The sequence below is a fragment of the Candoia aspera genome, chromosome 11 (assembly GCF_035149785.1).
Source record: "Candoia aspera isolate rCanAsp1 chromosome 11, rCanAsp1.hap2, whole genome shotgun sequence".
In the NCBI taxonomy this organism is placed as follows: Eukaryota; Metazoa; Chordata; class Lepidosauria; order Squamata; family Boidae; genus Candoia; species Candoia aspera.
Window position 1 is genome coordinate 1,005,033 of NC_086163.1, and position 18,006 is coordinate 1,023,038.

The window sequence follows — 18,006 nt, forward strand, 5'->3', positions numbered from 1 at the left end:
GCACTTAGAAATGAACAAGGTGATTACCAGATTTGTTAAAAACAAATTTTATTGCTTTCTTCAATGTGACTAGATTAGTGGACCAAGGGAATGCTGTGGATGTAGTGTATTTAGGTTTCAGTCAGGGCATTTGATAAAGCAGATGACAGCCTCTTTCTGAATAAACTGCAACAACGTGGGGGCTTCTGGGGGGAGGTAAGGCCAACTGAAGATGGCTCTGCAAAAGCGGAGCCAATGACCACGGCAAAGACCAAGGACCCTTGGAGCCTCTCCGGATAAGGAGAGGATGAGAGATTGCCCAGATGTGCTCCAGATGGCTGCTTCACACAAGGAGACCACAGGACAGTGGTTTCCTGCTGGTTTGAGCACTGGGAGATGATGGGATTAGCCATCTTGCTCGCAACTGCGGCAGAGACTTTAAAGGACCCTAAATTCACAAACGTCACTTTCTGATCACTCAGAAATAGCTCATTAACTACTTCTAAGCTATGAGAGACCTTTGGACTGACAAGTTTGAAAATGCCAGGTGAGTCTGCCTTCAATCCTGAACGAAAGAAAATTTTAAGCTTAGGAATTTAAAGAATCTGAAATAAACAGCAAAAAGCTAAGTAAGACCTTGATCTTAGAAAGTTATAAATGGATTAAGGGTCCAGATAAATTTGGAACATTGACTTTTATTATAGGATTTTGGAATTAACTATAAAAACTAAACAACCTCACGGGAAACAGACTTATTTTGGTATCCTGGCAAGTCATAACAAAAGGTAAGTGATGATTTTAGAAATTGGACACTAGAGGGGACTAAAGATTTTAAGCAGAAGAAAAAAAAATACAACCCTGATGTCAGTTAATACCGGGATTTACAAAATGATACAAAACATTATTAGCATTGGAAATATAAAGGACATCTTTGAAGTTTGGAGCCAGAAGTTAGTAACTACAACATCAACACTGTCAGTAATGATGTCTGCTTCTATGGATGTTAATGAAGGAATGACAGATGTGGAACAAATTTTATCTGACAAGCACCGAACGTGGAACTACAAATGACAGGCCAAGAGAATGATTTGGAGAAGGATGGACATACAAAAGAAATTGACTGAAGTTTTAAAAATTAAAAGGGAAATACAAGGCTAAACCAAGAGAATGACCTGGAAAATGGATCTACAAAAGAGGCTTATTAGAGCCTTGAAGAAATCTGTGCAACGGGATAAAGAATTGAAATCAAATCCTACAATATTTGATTGAATTAAAGATTAAGACCGTTAGAAGTAAAAGGAAGGAATATAAAGTTAGTTTTTTGATCAGGGTTAAAATAAGACTTCTTTTTTCTATGTTCTGGCAAGCCTTTATGGACTTTTTGCTGTCACCAGGATTGAAAAGTTGATGTTTTACGGATTTGCTTATAGATAAGGGACGGATCTGTTTGACCTTATGGGGGTGAAGAGTTATTAAATTTGTTTATAGTTGTTGTGATGAAGATTGGAAGTCACTTCTTTATATATTTCTTTTCTTCTTCTTTATTATATTCTCTCTTTTCTTTCTCTTCTTTCTCTTCTTTCTGCACTTTTTATTTTTTCTTTCCATACTCTTCTCTTTCCCTTAGTTTAGTTTGTATTTGTTTTTACTATTGTAATTAAAATTCTTAAATAAAAATTGTATTACAAAAAAGATAAACTGGAACAATGTGGGATGGATGGTCCCACTACCAGATGGAGTCACGGTTGGGCTGAACAACCATAGCCAACGGGCGGTCCTTATGGGTCCATGTCCGCATGGAGGGAGGCGTGCCGTGGGGTACTTTGGGGCTCCAGGACTCCTCAGCATCTTCATGAACAACCTAGATGAGGGAATAGAAGGGATGCTCATAAAATCTGAGGGTGTCACAAAGCTGCAGGGGGATTGCTAACGCCCCAGAAGACAGGCTCAAGGCTCAAAAGGATCTTGACAGTCTTGAACGGTGGCCCCTATCCAACAAGAAGTTGTTCAGTGGAGAGAAACGTCAAGTTCTGCACTTTGGCAGGAAGAAACAGATGCACAGGTGCAAGACGCAGCACAGTACCTCTGGGAAGAATCTGTCTCGTTCAACCAGAGACTAAGTGCGAGCCAGCAGTGTGCCGCAGCCGCCAGAAGAGCCAGTGCAGTTTGGGGCTGGATCAACAGAGGGATGGTCTCAGGATCATTCCAGTCTGGGCTGTGCTGGTCAGACGCCCCTGGAATCCTGTGTCCGGTTCTGGTCGCCGCGAGGCAGGAAGGGCCCGAGGAACTGGACGGTGTGCCCAGCAGAGCCACCGAGAGGGTGAGGGGCCTGGGGGCCAAATCCTGCAAAGAGCGTTGCGGGAACTGGGTCCGTCTGGCCCAAAGGAGAGAAGGCGTGTGGATGCAGACGTCCAGTCTTCCAGGGCAGAGCGGTGGATCTCCTCTGCAAAGCTCCAGCGGGCAGGACAGGAGCCAACCCGTGGAAGCTTCGCAGAGGGAGATCCAGACTCCAAATGAGGAGGAATTTCCTGGGCGTGAGAACAGCCCGAAGTCGTGGAAGGCTCCGTCCCTGGAGGGTCGCAAGCAAAGGCTGTCCGGAGCGGTCTAAGGGCTCCTGCCCGGGGCAGGGCTAGACTAGAAGACCGCAAGGTCCCCTCCCACCCTCAGCCTGTAGGACTTGACCGGGGGAGAAGGCGTCTGCCTGGAAGCTACCCGCCGGGCGCCCTTCTCGCCCTCCTGCCGGGCGGATGCTGACTAGATGGCCTCCGGTGCCCCCCTCCAGGCAGCCTGTCTCGGCAGCCCCTGCCGCCGCGCCGCTCGGCAACCGCAAGATGGCGCCCGCCGGCGGTGGAAGGCCTGGGCCGCGGTGGGGGGAGCGGGAGGGGGCGGGGCTGAGCTCCGGAGGGCGGGGCGGAGGACGGTGGAAGCCCGCGCCCCGTTTCTGGAGGGCATCTAGACGCTCCCCGTCCGTGGGCGTGCGCGACGCCGCGGCCAGGAAGGACCAGGCGCCGCCAGCAGGGGTGCCCGGAGCCCGAAAGCCCGGCCTCGCCTTCGCCGGCCTCGCCGCCCGGGGAAAGCCGGCGCCCTTGCCCGGCGGGAGGCTTGGGGGCCCCGGGCGGCAGACGCCTCTCCGCGGGGCTCCGGCGCCCCCTTCCAGACGGGGCCGAAGGCGCCTTTGGGAACGGGCGCCCGGCCCCCGGCCCCCGCGGCTCCGTGGCGGAGGGGGGCGCCGCCCGGCCCCCGCGGGCTCTGGCCCGCCGCCCACAGCGCCCGGCCAGCCGGAGGCCGCGGAGGGGCCGGCTGCCTGGTGAGGGGCCTGGGGGGAGCGGCGGGCGGGGCCCCTGTCGGCGGGGCTTCTGCCGGGGAGGGCCGCGCCGGCCCTCTTCGCCGGGTGGGTCGGCGGCGGCCCTGGATTCCCAGCCGGGGTGGGGCGCACCGCCACCGCCGCCCTCGGCCGCCCCAGGAGCCCCTTCTGGCCGTCCTGCCGGCCTGAGGGGGTCTTTTGGGAGGCCTGGCTGCCGTTGGGCTGCTGGGGTCCTGGGGCTGGAAGGGACCCGGGATTTTCAGATCCGACCTCCGGCCCACCCAGAGCAGGAATCTTCCTAACGTCCCAGACCCACGGCTTGAACGGCAGGCTCTTTACTTGGTGGGGAAATTCCTCCTTATTTTGGTTTGGATCTCTCTCTCTAAAGCTTCCCCCGCCATTGGTTTCCAGACCCTTTGCTGTAGACACTGCTCTTCCCTGCGCTCTTTCTACTCCCTCAGGATCTTTCTTGTACTGTAGTGACCAGAACTGGAGAGGCTTGCCAGTGCAGCGCAGAGCGGAGCTGCCCCTTCCGGTGATCTTGACATCATACTTCGTTGATACAGCCCATGATTGTATTAGTTCTTTTGGCAGCCGCAGAGCATTGCGGGCCTTTGCTGCTGCAGGTTTTAGGTACACTCAGCTACGCTGTTGTTTTCCCCTAGCCCTTTAGCTTCCTAGGTTTGTTTGTCCCTATTCAGCTCCTAGCTCAAAGGGAAAAAAAATTGGCTCAGGGTTGAAGAACTGCATCTTACTTCAGCCAGTTCCAGTCTGTAGGAAGGAAAAACCACAGTGTCTGAATGGCGCCATCGGGGAGGGCAGAAGGGGCTTTTCCAAAAGGAAGGAGAAAAGGAAGGGCTTCAGGGATTCTTTCCTCTGTGCCATCCGGGGCCTTCCTGCCACACAGCCTGACTTCCTCCCCACTCTGCCAGCTGTGTAACTCAGAAGCGTTGTGTGCAGTTTGCTGGGCAGGGTGGCCCATAAGACGTGCTGTCTTTTGTCTCTCGGGCATGGGTGGCAGTGACTGCCTGCAGTGGGCCTCAGGTCAGAGGAGTGCCAGTTATCCTTACGGCTCTTCTCTAAACTCATCTGAGTTTGCTGAATTGTTCTTAAATTGAAGTACCTCGAACTGGTCGTGGTACTCAACGTGGAGCTTGACCAACGCAGAATAGTTCTCAAAACTCAAGTCGTTTCCCTACTAGTTCTTCCAAGGAATTCATGCCCCCCCCTCCCATTGTGTAATCACAACTTCATATAGTTGTGAGCGATTAGTTTGGGAGACAGTTGCCACAAACTCAGCATTATGGATGAGTGTGGATTTGAATCTGGATCTTCTCAGTTTTAGCTTAGCACTCCTGTGTTACACCACAGTAGCTTTCCCAGATTTTACATGTATGTCTTAATCAAGTTTCATAGCTGCCATAACTGGCAAAATGCAACTTTGGGTGGCTTGCGTAGAATTAAAACAGAAAGTAACCAAATAAAACAACAGAAGACACAATGCAACTGAGGCCAAACCAGGTTCGACTCCACCGTTAGAGGTGGGCTCATCAAACACCCTGTCCCAGTGCCCAGAGGAAGAGCCAAGTTTTCAGGGCTGTACGAAAGGCTGGCAGGGTGGCTTTGTCTGAAGGAATCTCTGAATGAAATCTCCAGAGCTAGCACTTGAGGAAACAGTAAATTGGAGGGCTTTCTCTGACATAATAACTTGGACTTTTTATTAGGAGATTTTCTTTGAAGTGCACAAATCAGCCTTAATCATCAAGGAAATGGCAAACTCTCATGCCTGAAGCAAATTCTGTGAAGTAGGAGGTTCTTTGGATTTATTTGGAGATGACAAATTAATTGTTGTTAGGGTGTGTGTGTGTGTGTGTGTGTGTGTGAGCAGAACTGCTGATGCTGCACAATCCTGGTTCTTAGCCCTTGCAGCACTGAAGCCACAGCAGAAGTTTTTACAGACCGGGAGGTGGTAAATCTGGCTGCCGTTCTTTTCCCCTGGCGGAGTAACCACAGTCTGCTAAGAGCACTGTCTCATACAGTGAAGTAGTCAGATGTGCAGTGTTCTGCAGTGGCCTTCCTGTTAGCATTCAGAACCTGTGAATTTGTGCAGCGTGTGGAGCAGCCCTAGCTAGTTAGAGTTCCTAGCCTTTGTGATGGCTGCAGATGTGTGAGCTGTGGACTGCTGAATGCCCACATCAGCCTGAAGGGGCTCTGGACAAGAGAGACAAATGGGAACGGTTCTCTCTGTCCCCAGACAATACCCGCCCTTTGTGCCTCCTTAACTGCGTCTCTGTGCTGGCCTTTGCCTCTCACCTGTCACGTATTCTAATCCTCATGGGACTTGACACTAGTATAAGGGCAAATCATGCAATCCATATGTTGTTGTTTATTCATTCAGTCGCTTCCGACTCTTCGTGACTTCATGGACCAGCCCACGCCAGAGCTTCCTGTCAGTCGTCAACACCCCCAGCTCCCCCAGGGACGAGTTCGTCACCTCTAGAATATCATCCATCCACCTTGCCCTTGGTCGGCCCCTCTTCCTTTTGCCCTCCACTCTCCCTAGCATCAGCATCTTCTCCAGGGTGTCCTGTCTTCTCATTGTGTGGCCAAAGTATTTCAGTTTTGCCTTGAATATCATTCCCTCAAGTGAGCAGTCTGGCTTTATTTCCTGGAGGATGGACTGGTTTGATCTTCTGGCAGTCCAAGGCACTCTCAGGATTTTCCTCCAACACCACAGTTCAAAAGCATCGATCTTCCTTCGCTCAGCCTTCCTTATGGTCCAGCTCTCGCAGCCATATGTTACTACAGGGAACACCATTGCTTTAACTATGCGGGCCTTTGTTGTCAGTGTGATGTCTCTGCTCTTAACTATTTTATCGAGATTTGTCATTGCTCTCCTCCCAAGAATTAAACGTCTTCTGATTTCCTGACTGCAGTCAGCATCTGCAGTAATCTTCGCACCTAGAAATACAAAGTCTTTCACTGCCTCTACGTTTTCTCCCTCTATTTGCCAGTTATCAATCAAGCTGGTTGCCATAATCTTGGTTTTTTTGAGGTTTAGCTGCAAGCCAGCTTTTGCACTTTCTTCTTTCACCTTCATCATAAGGCTCCTCAGTTCCTCTTCGCTTTCAGCCATCAAAGTGGTATCATCTGCATTTGTTTTATCTGTATAATACGTCCCGAATGAAGGGGATTGGTATAGCAATAAAGAATTCTTGAGCCTAAACTGAGTTTATTATCCTGACACGTGATTCCAGGACACCGTCGGTGTGCTGAACAGCCACCCTGGTGCTTAGAACTTGCTCCCCATGCCATTGCTCACAGTTGGTCGGGAGGGGGACTTGTGCTGGAGTCTGTGCCGAGGGATGTCTTGTGGCGGTGTGAAATTTCCCAGCAGTAGTGTGATGTCTGAGAATCTGTTTTTGTGAGTCTTATACATACAAGTAAATAGTAAATAAGCATTCTGGTGCACGTTCTTCTGCCTCTTTCTCTCATGCTCACATGCACGTGCCATATATTCCCTCACAAGTTACAATAATAATAATAGCTTAATGGGAGCCACACCCTGCTCAGTCAGGAAAGTTTTTGCAGTGTGAGCTGTCTGCCACCACTCTGTCGAGAGCAGCCGAGCGCTGCGCCCTGGTGGTCCCGGGGCTGTGCTTGGGAGGGTTGGGTTTGGAGTAAGGAGGAGGCCCCGCAGCTGTTCTTCAGGCCGTAGCCTGGGAGACACGGTTGCCAGCTGCTGCCTCTCCTCCTCCTCCTCTTGGTAGGACTCCCGGTCGCTGGACGTCTGCATCCAGAAGATCCTCCTGGCACCTTGTCCTCCCCTTGAGGTCACACCAGCTACATTCCTCTGTCAGGCCTTTGGTGTGGTGGAGAAGATGTACGGGAGGACAGCCTTGTCGACTTCCTGATTCCAGCCAAGCACATCTTGCGGTGGGTCCAGCAGGATGCCTGTGTGAGTACCTTGCTGCATCCGGAAGGACCTGCTAGCACGAGGACCCAGAAGGCCTTCCCCCAGGCTCACCAGCACCCCTAGGAAGGACGGCGGGTGGGGAGGCTACCGGAACCTCATAGCCACGCCAGGTCTGTAGCCAAGAAACCATCAGGTTTGTCCATCGCATTACGATTCTTTGCCCCACTCATTCCTAAGTGAAGAGAAAAATATTGCAGAAGCTTTCAGGGACCTGAACTGTCAGATGTTCATCATATTAAACGTGTATAACTTGTATTTACCAAAATAATGCTTTTGCAGATGACTCTTCAAAAAACTGCAAGTGTTAGAGAGCAGGTTTATGTCATCTGCTGCCATGCAACAAATGTCAAATGCCTGACTATTAGCAGCAAAAATATGTATTCTGTGGCTTTCTTCTGCTGTTTATGCAAAAAAGAAAGAGAAAAGAAATAGGGCACGTGTGACAGGAGCATCACTCCCTTGAATAGGTTTGCCTGGATTCTCGAACAGTTCTCTCATAAGTGAGCAGAAAAAGTTTCTGTGTCAGTACTGCAAATATTAATTTATGGATTATTTATTTAGTTATCACTCATTTATTTATCAAATTTATATAGGTGCCCATCTCACAGACATTGCATTGTGGCAATATTCTTACAGAGGCAATGCCAAGAGATTCAGATACCTTGAACTCACTTTGCTGTGATGTTGTGTACAATGCCAGCAAAGTTGAGGGTCCCGCCTGGGGGCAGTGGCGGTGCTCATTTTCCAGGCTTAAGCATGACCACAGAACTTGGCCAAGACTGCTGCTTGAATCCGTGGTTCAAATGGCTTCTTCCATCCTCCCCACAACTTGTTCCTTTCCATTGGGCTTACCTGGGAAGTGGACTAAATCTGCCTATTTTCCACTATTTGGCCCTTGTCTGTGTGGGGCTTAAGTTCCTTTTTTTTATCCTTGCTCAAATAAAGCACCTTTCCCAAGCAGTTAATGAGGCTTGTTCATGGGTGCAGATCCAAAAGCTGGGAACTGCCCATAGCAAGGAAAGACTCAACATGCACCCTAAAGGCTTGAGCAACTGAGGTCATCAGTCTCCTTTGGAGGAGGGGGAGGGCAGCTGAAAAGTTCTACAAGAGATCTCCTGCCAATTTCTCTGCCCGTTCCTCTTGTCACTGGGGAGAGCGGAGCCCAGTTAAATTCATCCTTCCTGATACTCTGGCATCCATTGCTTCTAGTCAGCGTTTCCCTCTGTAGCCTCAGGACCAATGCTTTTCTTGCTCCCTCTGCTGTTCTCTGGGAGCAGAGCCATGTGCAAAGGCAACCTGAAAAGGCATCATTAAAGGTATAAAAATGGACTGTTTTACTTGATTAGGTTCTTTTTTCAATGCACTTTTTCTGTATTGTTTGATGCCCAGAGTCTCTCTGGATTGGGGTGGGCTACATTTTTTGTTAAATAAATAAAAATGGAAATCTGTACCAGAATGTGCCATCTCTCCAAAATTTCCTTTAGGAAATATTTCTTAATTAAAGTATTATCCTGGCTTTTGCTGGGCCCAGTCATCTTTCCAAAATAGTATTCATCTTAAATTCATACTTTGGGAAACTTATTTTCACATAACTTATTTTCAAAGGAGGAATCACTTAAAATGTTATCAAATTGACAAATTCTGCTTGCCCCCGTAGCTGCTGTACTCAGTAGCACTTGATATTTCCAGCTGGATTTCAACATCTTGGTGCATGTTATTTAAGCATGGAAGTGAACTTTCAAAATGAAGGATAATACTACTGTACTGAAAACTATGACTATACGTGCTTCAAAATGATTTGGAAGAATTGCTTTAGACTTCATTTAAGGGTGAGCACAGCACCCCTTTGCTACTGATTAAAGCTGGCCTATCTTTTGTCAGGATTTTACATGAGATGGAAAAAAGGTGCATCTGCTTTAATGAGATAAGTCTTTAAGTGACTTTTCAAACAGTCACATCTTTTGTTAGCCTCACGTGGAAGCCTAACGAAAGATAGATCAGCTTTAATTAGTAGAAGACTGGTGTGGTGGTCACACAAGGTCTTCATCATCTGAATAATTTTCTGAAATACGCACACAGCCCTTCTGAAAGTAGTAAGTTAATAAGTTCTGCCTTATTCCACAAGTATGGATAGCTTGCTTATTCTTATAGAGAATAACCGATGCTCACCTGCATAAGTGTTTGTCAGGTTTAATAATATATTTAAGCTACTATCAATCTGAAATACCTTTCCCTAAATTATGGGATGCTTATAATTATGGCATCAATTCCCCATGAGTGGGTGGGGTGGTATTGTATTATCCCTTGTTGAGAAACTACTTGCAGACAATTCACCTGGTTTTTCTCATTCCATAAGGTTCAGTATTAGGGTTTGCTCTTCCGGCACAAGGGCCGGCCCCTTTGCATTCATGAGAAGATTGTAATCCAGCTGGCTTCTCTCCGTTGGTGGATCTTGAGACCGGGGGCCTTTCACTTGCAAGTGGTTCCATACTGGGAAAAGTCTTCACGGATCATAGCGAAATTCTTGGCCAAGGACAGACACAATGTGGAGTTGCTTGTGGTACCTGAGGCCTCTCGCACCTCTGTCTTCTCTGTGGAATGGCTGAACTCCCTCAACAGAAAGTGGCTGGGAACTGCATTGGAAAACTGCTTGTCAGCCACGGATGGTGAAATATTCCGAGTGCCTTGGGACAAAATAGTCACTCCAGAATTTATCAGTAAGTCCCAAACAACTGAGGAAAATAAAAAGAACGCACGTTTTGCCCCAGTGACTGAGAAGTCTTCTGCTCTGGCCTTTCCAGTGGAGGAGCCCCAAAGCAGCTGTCTTTCAGAGGGACCTGGCCTTTTCCATGAGACCAACTCATTTGCAACTGTGACGAATGAGCCTGCTGATAAGCAATGTAGGAGCCCCGAGCTTGGGAAGGACTGTGAATGTGATCTGGAAGGAGAGTAGGTGGGCCTGAAAGGTGTCTCACTGCCTATGTTTGGGCCTCCCAAAGGATCTTTAACTCAGCCCAGCACTTTCCATTGGCTGAGAGCCAAGGACAGCCAGGAGCACAGCCAGAACAATAGTCTTTGCTGGAGAAATCGTGTTGGTTCGGCTGTCGCATCAGTGCCATCTGGGCAGCTGAGGACTTCTGACATGCAGACTGCTAATGTTGCATGTTCTGTAAATAATGAAACACAATGTGACAAATTATTCCTGAAACATCCTGGAGATGCAGAAAAACTTCCAGCCTCTTTGATTCCCCCTGTGTCCTCTATCATTAAGGAGCCGCCTTCTGCCAAGGCCTTACAGGCACAGCCAGAACATGAGCCTGATCGGAGGTATGCCATGTGCACTTACAAGGATGAAGAGGATGCTGAAGGTCAGACTCCAGGGACGGGGACGTCCGACACAACAGGAGGCAGCTTAGAGTCACCCAAGCCTTCCGCGTCCTATCCTGATGTTTTGGGTATAGGCAGAATGGGCAGCAGTCTCCTGACAGAGTGGGAGAGGAGCAGCTGCAAGGAGGATTCTGACAGCTCCAAACTAAGGCTGGAGAGAAATGCTTTTTCTCCAACCATAACCAAATCATCCCAGATAGGATCCTTTTCAAGTACGAGGGGAGCTGACAATGACTTCTCACAGAAACAGTCAGCAGAAGTTAAAGGCCAGTGTCCTGAATGGTTAGAACAGCTACAACCTCTAGAGCAGATGGAAGGAATGCGAGTGGACCAGTTAACAGAGTTGGGCAATAGAATAAGCATGGAGGGAAGTCACCAATGGCAGACTAAACCAACGCTCCCTAAGAATGAGTGGCAGCTTAATTCCGGAGACCCTTTAATCCCGAAAAGGCAGTCAGAAGGATCCCTTCCCCAGAAGGCAGGGCAGGAGAATACGGACTGTTGTCCACAGCAAGTGGAAGGCAGCATTCTGCTTCCCCTTTCTGAGGCAGTGCTGAACAGCCCAAGAACAGCAGGGAGAGAAAACAGCAACAGTCCCTTAGCGGAAGTAGTTGGACAGGCAGGGGGCACCCGCAGCACCATTGACCAAGACAGTGCTGCACCATGCTGTGTGGATCAGCCGCGTCTGTCAAGCACACCAAACGCTTTGTTGATAGGGATTTCCAAGAAGGTGGAAAGCTTGACTCTGCAAAGAGGACAGGGCAGCCAGGCTCCTTCCCCAAAGGAGGAGTCAGGCATGTGGGCCTTCCTGGAAGTTGGACACAAGTCTGTCCTTGGAACACCATACCAGTTTCAGCGCAACGAGCCAGAGACAAACTCCATGGCAGCCCCACTCCCAGAACTCCAACCAGCTGCGAAGTTGCCAGATTACACCAAGCATATCTCACATGGGGATCAGATCACAGGTATGATTCATTAAGGTACTTTCTGCAGTTTGCTTGAGAAATGGTTTCGTGACGGATTGAGTGTGCAAGGTCGGGCCTCTTTCAAGAACATGAGAAGGGCAGGAAAGGGAATTCAAGCTTATAGCTCTCTAATGGTTAATTGCGGAGGTCACCAACCTTTTTGGCTGGTGGACATATTTAGAATTTTGAAAACATGCCATGGGGTGTTACCACAAAGAATTACCTCAGATGGGTTTTGCCCATTCGTGACAAAGCTGCCATACTGGACCTGGAAGGTCACTTAATTACCAGGCCAAACTCCCTGTAGCCCCCTGGATGCTTCCTATAATTTTTAGTTTACTTTGTTTTTTTTTGCTGGGCAAATTGGGCATGTTTAAAGAACAGCAGTAGTCATTCTAGGCTGTAGTAAGCTGATTTTTGTTTTCTAAGAATGCCTATGGGGTCATCTGGCCTTATTGGAAATGAAGTTAATGCTGGTGGCTGTCTCTTTACTTTGCAGCATGCTAACTTCCAATTTAATACTCTAAACTGAGGTCTTTTCCTCCTCAAAATAGGAAGGGCACAAAGCCTGGGTAGGGCCAAGGGAGTTGTCCATACGTGGGCATTGTACTGGTGACTTCAGTTTTATTGCCCAGGAATGGACTTGCTAACTGTGTATAGAAATGTGCATCTTGGAAATTACTCTGCTAAATCAGGAGTGGGTAACCTAGAACTCCCAGATTATACTGCCAAAACTTAGCAATGCAACAAAAATTGTGATAACATGATCGAAAACTTTTGTCCCTTTTTTGTGAACAATTGCCCAAGAAAAGCTGTGTATCTCATCCCCTGTAAATTTCTTCCCTGCTGAGATATCACTGTCATTGGCTGGGAAAAACTTTTTAAAATGATGAAGCAACAATTCTGACCATTTCAGCTTTCAGTTCACTTTTTGGTCCATCTAAAAAGCAATTTTTAGTCTGTATGGCAAATTATGGATTTCTGTCCCTTTGGTGGATAAAAAATACCTTTTTACCCTGTCTCATGCAGTTCACTGACTGCAGTTAGTTACAATTTCTGGTAGCGCTAAATATTTACTAAACGTTACAGTGGGTAACTCTTGTGAATTTCTGATGAGTGTTAATCAGAAGTGGGGGCTGCCCAGAAGGGCCACTGATCATGCGTAAGGAGCTGCATGAGAGGGCCTCTGTGTTCCCGTGAGCCATCCAGAGTGGCTTAACGTATCCTGTAACCTCTTTCTCGGGGCCTTGCCCTTCTTACCAGCTAGAACAGTTTGGTGCTGCCCAGCGAGCCCCCATTGCTGTTCCCAGAGGCTGGGGAGGAGGATAGGATGGCTGTCAAGGGCTACATGAGTGAGGGGAGAATCAGTGCTCTAGCCAGCCCCCCCGCTGTTTCCTGGCTTCGCTTGCTTTTGCAGCTAGGAGGAAAAACAGATGGGAAACTGCCAATTCTGCAGCTCCAGAGAAAATACTGCAACTCTGTCTTTTTGGAGCTTTCTCTGGAGTGGCAGCTGAGCCAAAAGTCGATCAGCTAAGCTTGCAAGGAAAAGTCACATGGCGTGTGGGCTGATAAAGGTGTGACTCTAATTTGAGGTCAGTGCTGCCCTTCTGTGTGAAAGGAACCTCAGTGAAGTGCTTCACTAAAGTTTCTGCCTTGAGTTTTCCCAAAGACTAATTTTTTTCAAGAGGTTGATGCATGTTGTGCTTTGTAGATATATAGGATTTTTTTTTTTACATCTGTTCAACCATGTCTGATTCTTGGAAACTGTCTGGACAAGTCTCTGTAGGGTTCTTGGCAGGGTTTTTATTTATTTATCTATCTCTTTTGTCCCTGCCCATCTCCTCCCATCAGGGGACTCTGGGCGGTTTACAACAATTGATTAAAAACAACAACCATAAAATACACAGTATAAAATACAATAATAAATAATATAAATAAAGGTAAAAATAAAGAATCCAGGTGGCGAAGAATCTAAGACAGTCCAAGTGTGGGAGGAGTGGTCTATAGCAACCATCCCCATGTAGATCTATTCCCCTCTCCACCCAAGTGAGGCGGCAGAGCCAGGTCTTCAGACTCCTCCAAAGGGCCAGGAGCGATGGGGCCAATCTCACCTCCGGGGGCAGCATGTTCCACAGGGCGGGGGCCACTGCAGAGAAGGCCCGCTTCCTGGACCCCACCAGATGAAATTCTCTCACAGACAGGGTCCGCAGCATGCCCTCTCTGCACGATCGGGTGGGACAGGTTGATGTAATGGGGAAGAGGCGGTCCCTCAGGTAACCAGGTCCCATGCCATGTAGGACTTTAAAGGTAATAACCAACACCTTGAATTGGACCCAGAAGCAAACTGGTACCCAATGCAGCTCACACAGCAGTGGTGTTACATGTGCCATTCTGGGGGCACCAAAAACAGCCCGCGTGGCTGCATTCTGGATCAGCTGAAGCTTCTGGATACTCTTCAAGGGTAGCCCCATGTAGAGCGCATTGCAGTAGTCAATATGGGAGATAACAAGGGTATGAGTGACTGTTCGAAGGGCCTCCCGGTCCAGGAAAGGGCGTAACTGGCGTACAACACGATGTGCAAAGGCCCTTCTGGCCGCAACAGCCACCGGCTCTTCGAGCGGGAGCCGTGAGTCCAGGAGGACCCCCAAGTTACTCACCGGGTCTGTCTGGGGCAGTGCCACCCCATCCACCATTTTTCAGAAGTGGTTTGCCACTGCCTCCCTCCTAGGGCTGAGAGAGAGGGACTGGCCCAAGGCCTCCAAGCTGGCTTTGTGCCATAATGTGTCTCCCGGTTTCTAGGGTGGTGCCTTAGCCACTACCTCAAACTGGCTCTCAGATATATAGTAGTTAGCATGTGAATCTCCGTTAACAAGGCAACAGGAGATGTGGGGGAGGCATTTTTATTATGGAAAAGGGCACTGAAGAAGGTGGGATAAATATGCCTCTTGTTCTTGATGCAAATGACTCTCAAAGCTGCTTTTTGCTAACATTGTAAAGAGACTAATCTTTGTCATCTCCATTAGTCATCTCTTGTGCAGAGAGGAGAAAGTTAAATGCCAGTGTAGACTTTTTTATTTTCTCTGTACAGTTTAGCACTCTATTGACAGTGTGCTAAAGCAAAGAATACATCAAGTCACATGGAAGTTAGTTTTTTAGCACATGATTGTCTGATTGATCAATTATATGTCATCAGATAAGTGTTGACTCTTAGCAACTACATAGGTAGACCTTCTCCAAGATGATATCTTCCCGACCTGGACCTTAAGTTTTCCACCAGTGCTCCCATCGCTGCTATAATTGAGTCTATCCATCTTGATGCTGGTCATCCTCTTCTTGTTCCTTCTACTTTTCCCAGCATTATGGACTTTTCCAGAAATCTTGGTCTCTGCGTAATGTATCCAAAACATGATAATTTGAGCTTGGTCATTTGTGCCTCAATTGGGATTGATTTGTTCTGCGATCCATTTCTTTGTTTTCTTGGCTATCCATTGTATTCTCAGAAGTCTTTTCCAACACCAACTTCAAAAAAATTCAAAAGTGTCAATATTCTTTCTATCCTGCTTCCTCCAGTTTCAACTTTCGCTTCTATAGAGTGTCACAGGGAAATCCACTGCCTGCACAATTCTGATCTTTGCAGGTCTAGTCATAGCATGGTATCCAAACACCTTTTGCAAGGCCTTCATTGCTAGTGGTAGTCTATGGCATATTTCTTGATTCCTGGTTCCTTTATGGGTAATAGACAATCCTAAAAAGCTAAAACTATCTACATGGAATTATGCCACATCCAAAATTTGAGTTTTAGACTTCATATCTTCATCTGATGTATAATTTACAGTGTTTAATGAATCTATTATTTACTATCTGCAGTCTTTTTTTAGTAACTTGAACTGTGATAATCAAACACTTTTAGCTTAAAGTTCAAGAGGTATATGTGAATTTTTATTAGAAAATGGATATGAAATATCTTACAATATCTTAAGTTTCTAATGATGCATTGGAATATATTAATTTTATGTTATTTCAGATTTTTTGTTCATCCACCTGTATTTCACCAGCTGTACCTGATTCTTCCACTTGTATCATTTATTTTTTATATTCTTTCAAAGATACTTGGCAATAAAATGGAGTATCCCTCCCACCCCAAAAACCTTGAAGATATCCACCACTTTAGTATCTTCATTGTCAATTCTAAGGTTGGTTGCTGGACCTGTTGTCGTGAGTTTGGTCTTCTTTATATTTAATTGTAGTCTCACTTTTTCACTGTGTCCATGACTTTCTTGCAGATCACTTGCATTTTCAGCTGCCAGAATAATGTTATCAGCACAGTGCAGATTATCATGTTTCTTTCTCCAGTTTTGAAACCACATTCACCTTCTTCCAATCCAACCTCTTTCAATATGTATTCAGCATATAGGTTGAATGAATAAGGGAAGAGTACACTGCCTTGTTTCATTCCTTTGCTGACCTGGAGCCAATCTGTCCTGCCATGAGGAGCGAGAGATGTTCTGGGTTTTGCATGAGGATATGAGATGATCTGAGACTCCTATTTTCTTAAGGATATTCCACAGCTTGACATGACTGACACAATCAAAGGCCTTTCAATAATCAATGAAGCACATATTGATGTATTTTTGGTATTCTTCGACTTTGGTATTCTTTACATTATCCCACATGCACCAGCAATAGTGTTGCATGTTCCTTGGCCTTTTCTAAAGCCAGTTTGAACACCTGGCATCTCTTTCCATGTAGGGCTCTAATCTAATCTAATTGGTTGACCTTAAGCATTATTTTACAAACATGTGAAATCAAGGATCTGATAGTTCGCACAATTTGTTAAGTCTCCTTCATTGCTGTTGGTCTGTGCACTGACCCCTATAGCCTACTGACTTGGTAATGATCAGAGTGCTGACTTTATTTCATCATCCAGTCCTAGAGGATAAATAGGAAATATCTTTAAAGGTATCTTGGAAGTTTTTATTTATTTATTTGGTAAATTTATATAGTTGCCCATCTCACATACATGACTGAGCATCGTACAGAGTTGAAAACACAAAAACAATACAACAAAACAGCCAAAAATGTAACAACAAAAATCATTTAAAAATCATTAAAAACCACTAAAAACATTAAAAAGTGTTCTGTGTGAGAGTGCACTCAACTTCCCTAGCAATATATTCACTTTGTGGGCTCCATACCCACCTTACCAGATCCCCAGGCCACATGGCAAAGCCAGGTCTTCAGGCCCTTCTGGAAGGTCAGCAAGGTTGAGACCAATCTGACCTCAGGGGGAATGATGTTCCAAAGGGCAGGTGCCGTGGCAGAAAAGGGGTCCCATCGGATGACGTGGCTTCATGGATGGGACCTGCAACGTACCCTTCCTGTTGCATCTGATAGGACAGGTAGATGTGATTAGAGAGAGGCAGTGATAACCCAGCCCACACCATGTAGGACTTTAGAACCCAGAACCAAATGGAGCTTGTGGACCATGCACTGATTTAGGTGCACACATAACTGCCTTCACCACTGTATTTTGTACCACCTGAAGCTTTTGGATGCTCTTCAAGTGCAGCCCCATGTACAGCACGTTACAGTAATCTATGCCAGAGGTGACCAGGGCATGAATGACTGAGCATACGCCCCCCTGATTCAGGAATGGGTGCAACTGGCACACAACCCGAAGTTGCGCAAAGGCCCTCCTAGCCATGACTGCAACCTGCTCATCGAGCAGGAGTGTGAATCCAGAAGGGCCCCCAGAGTGTGGACAGAGTCTGCCTGGGGTGGTGCCACCACTTCCAGAACTAAAGATAGTAAATTCTCAGATCCCAGTGGGTCCAAAACCCAAAGCCATTTAGTCTTGCCAGGGTTGAGCTGAAGCTTGTTGACATCTCTACTGCATAATTTCAGTATCCTCCCCCCATCTTTGTTTGAACTTCTTTGAATTGCTTACCATCTCTCCACTGGTGTCCTTTAGTATACCATTTCCCATGTTCATGCTTCTTACGTTCCATGTTCCTATTGTAATTCTATCTTTGCAGCTTCAAATTTTATTTTCCTGCATGGCAACTTCAGCAACTAGATGTCCCAAGGCTTTAATCTAACCCCATACTTCTCAAACTATCTGTAGTGAAGGACCACTTTGTTTTAATTCTAATTTGTTGTGGACTGATATTTTTGTAAAACACAATGAAAATAAATAAATAATAAATTCAATAAATATCAGAACAAACATAATACAGGAAAAAGAAAAGAATTTTAAAAACTGTATGTGTTCATTCATGGTGTGCATACGGGTGATTCATATAGAGAATTGCTATTACATGGGTAACTTTGTCATTCCACAATTGTAACTAAATAAAACATTATGAATGAAATAGTGATTCCCCATATTAAACAAC

The 18,006-nt window shown here is 46.7% G+C and overlaps 1 protein-coding gene across 1 annotated transcript in view; it reads left to right on the forward strand.

The window, feature by feature from the left end:
- Nucleotides 1-4,783: 4,783 nt before the first annotated feature.
- Nucleotides 4,784-18,006, forward strand: part of PLEKHG4 (pleckstrin homology and RhoGEF domain containing G4) — a 65,027-nt gene continuing 51,804 nt past the window's right edge. Inside the window, 4 exon segments of the mRNA XM_063313071.1 lie at nucleotides 4,784-4,804; nucleotides 7,054-7,171; nucleotides 7,174-7,241; nucleotides 9,616-11,611. Coding sequence (XP_063169141.1) covers nucleotides 4,784-4,804; nucleotides 7,054-7,171; nucleotides 7,174-7,241; nucleotides 9,616-11,611 — 2,203 coding nt within the window.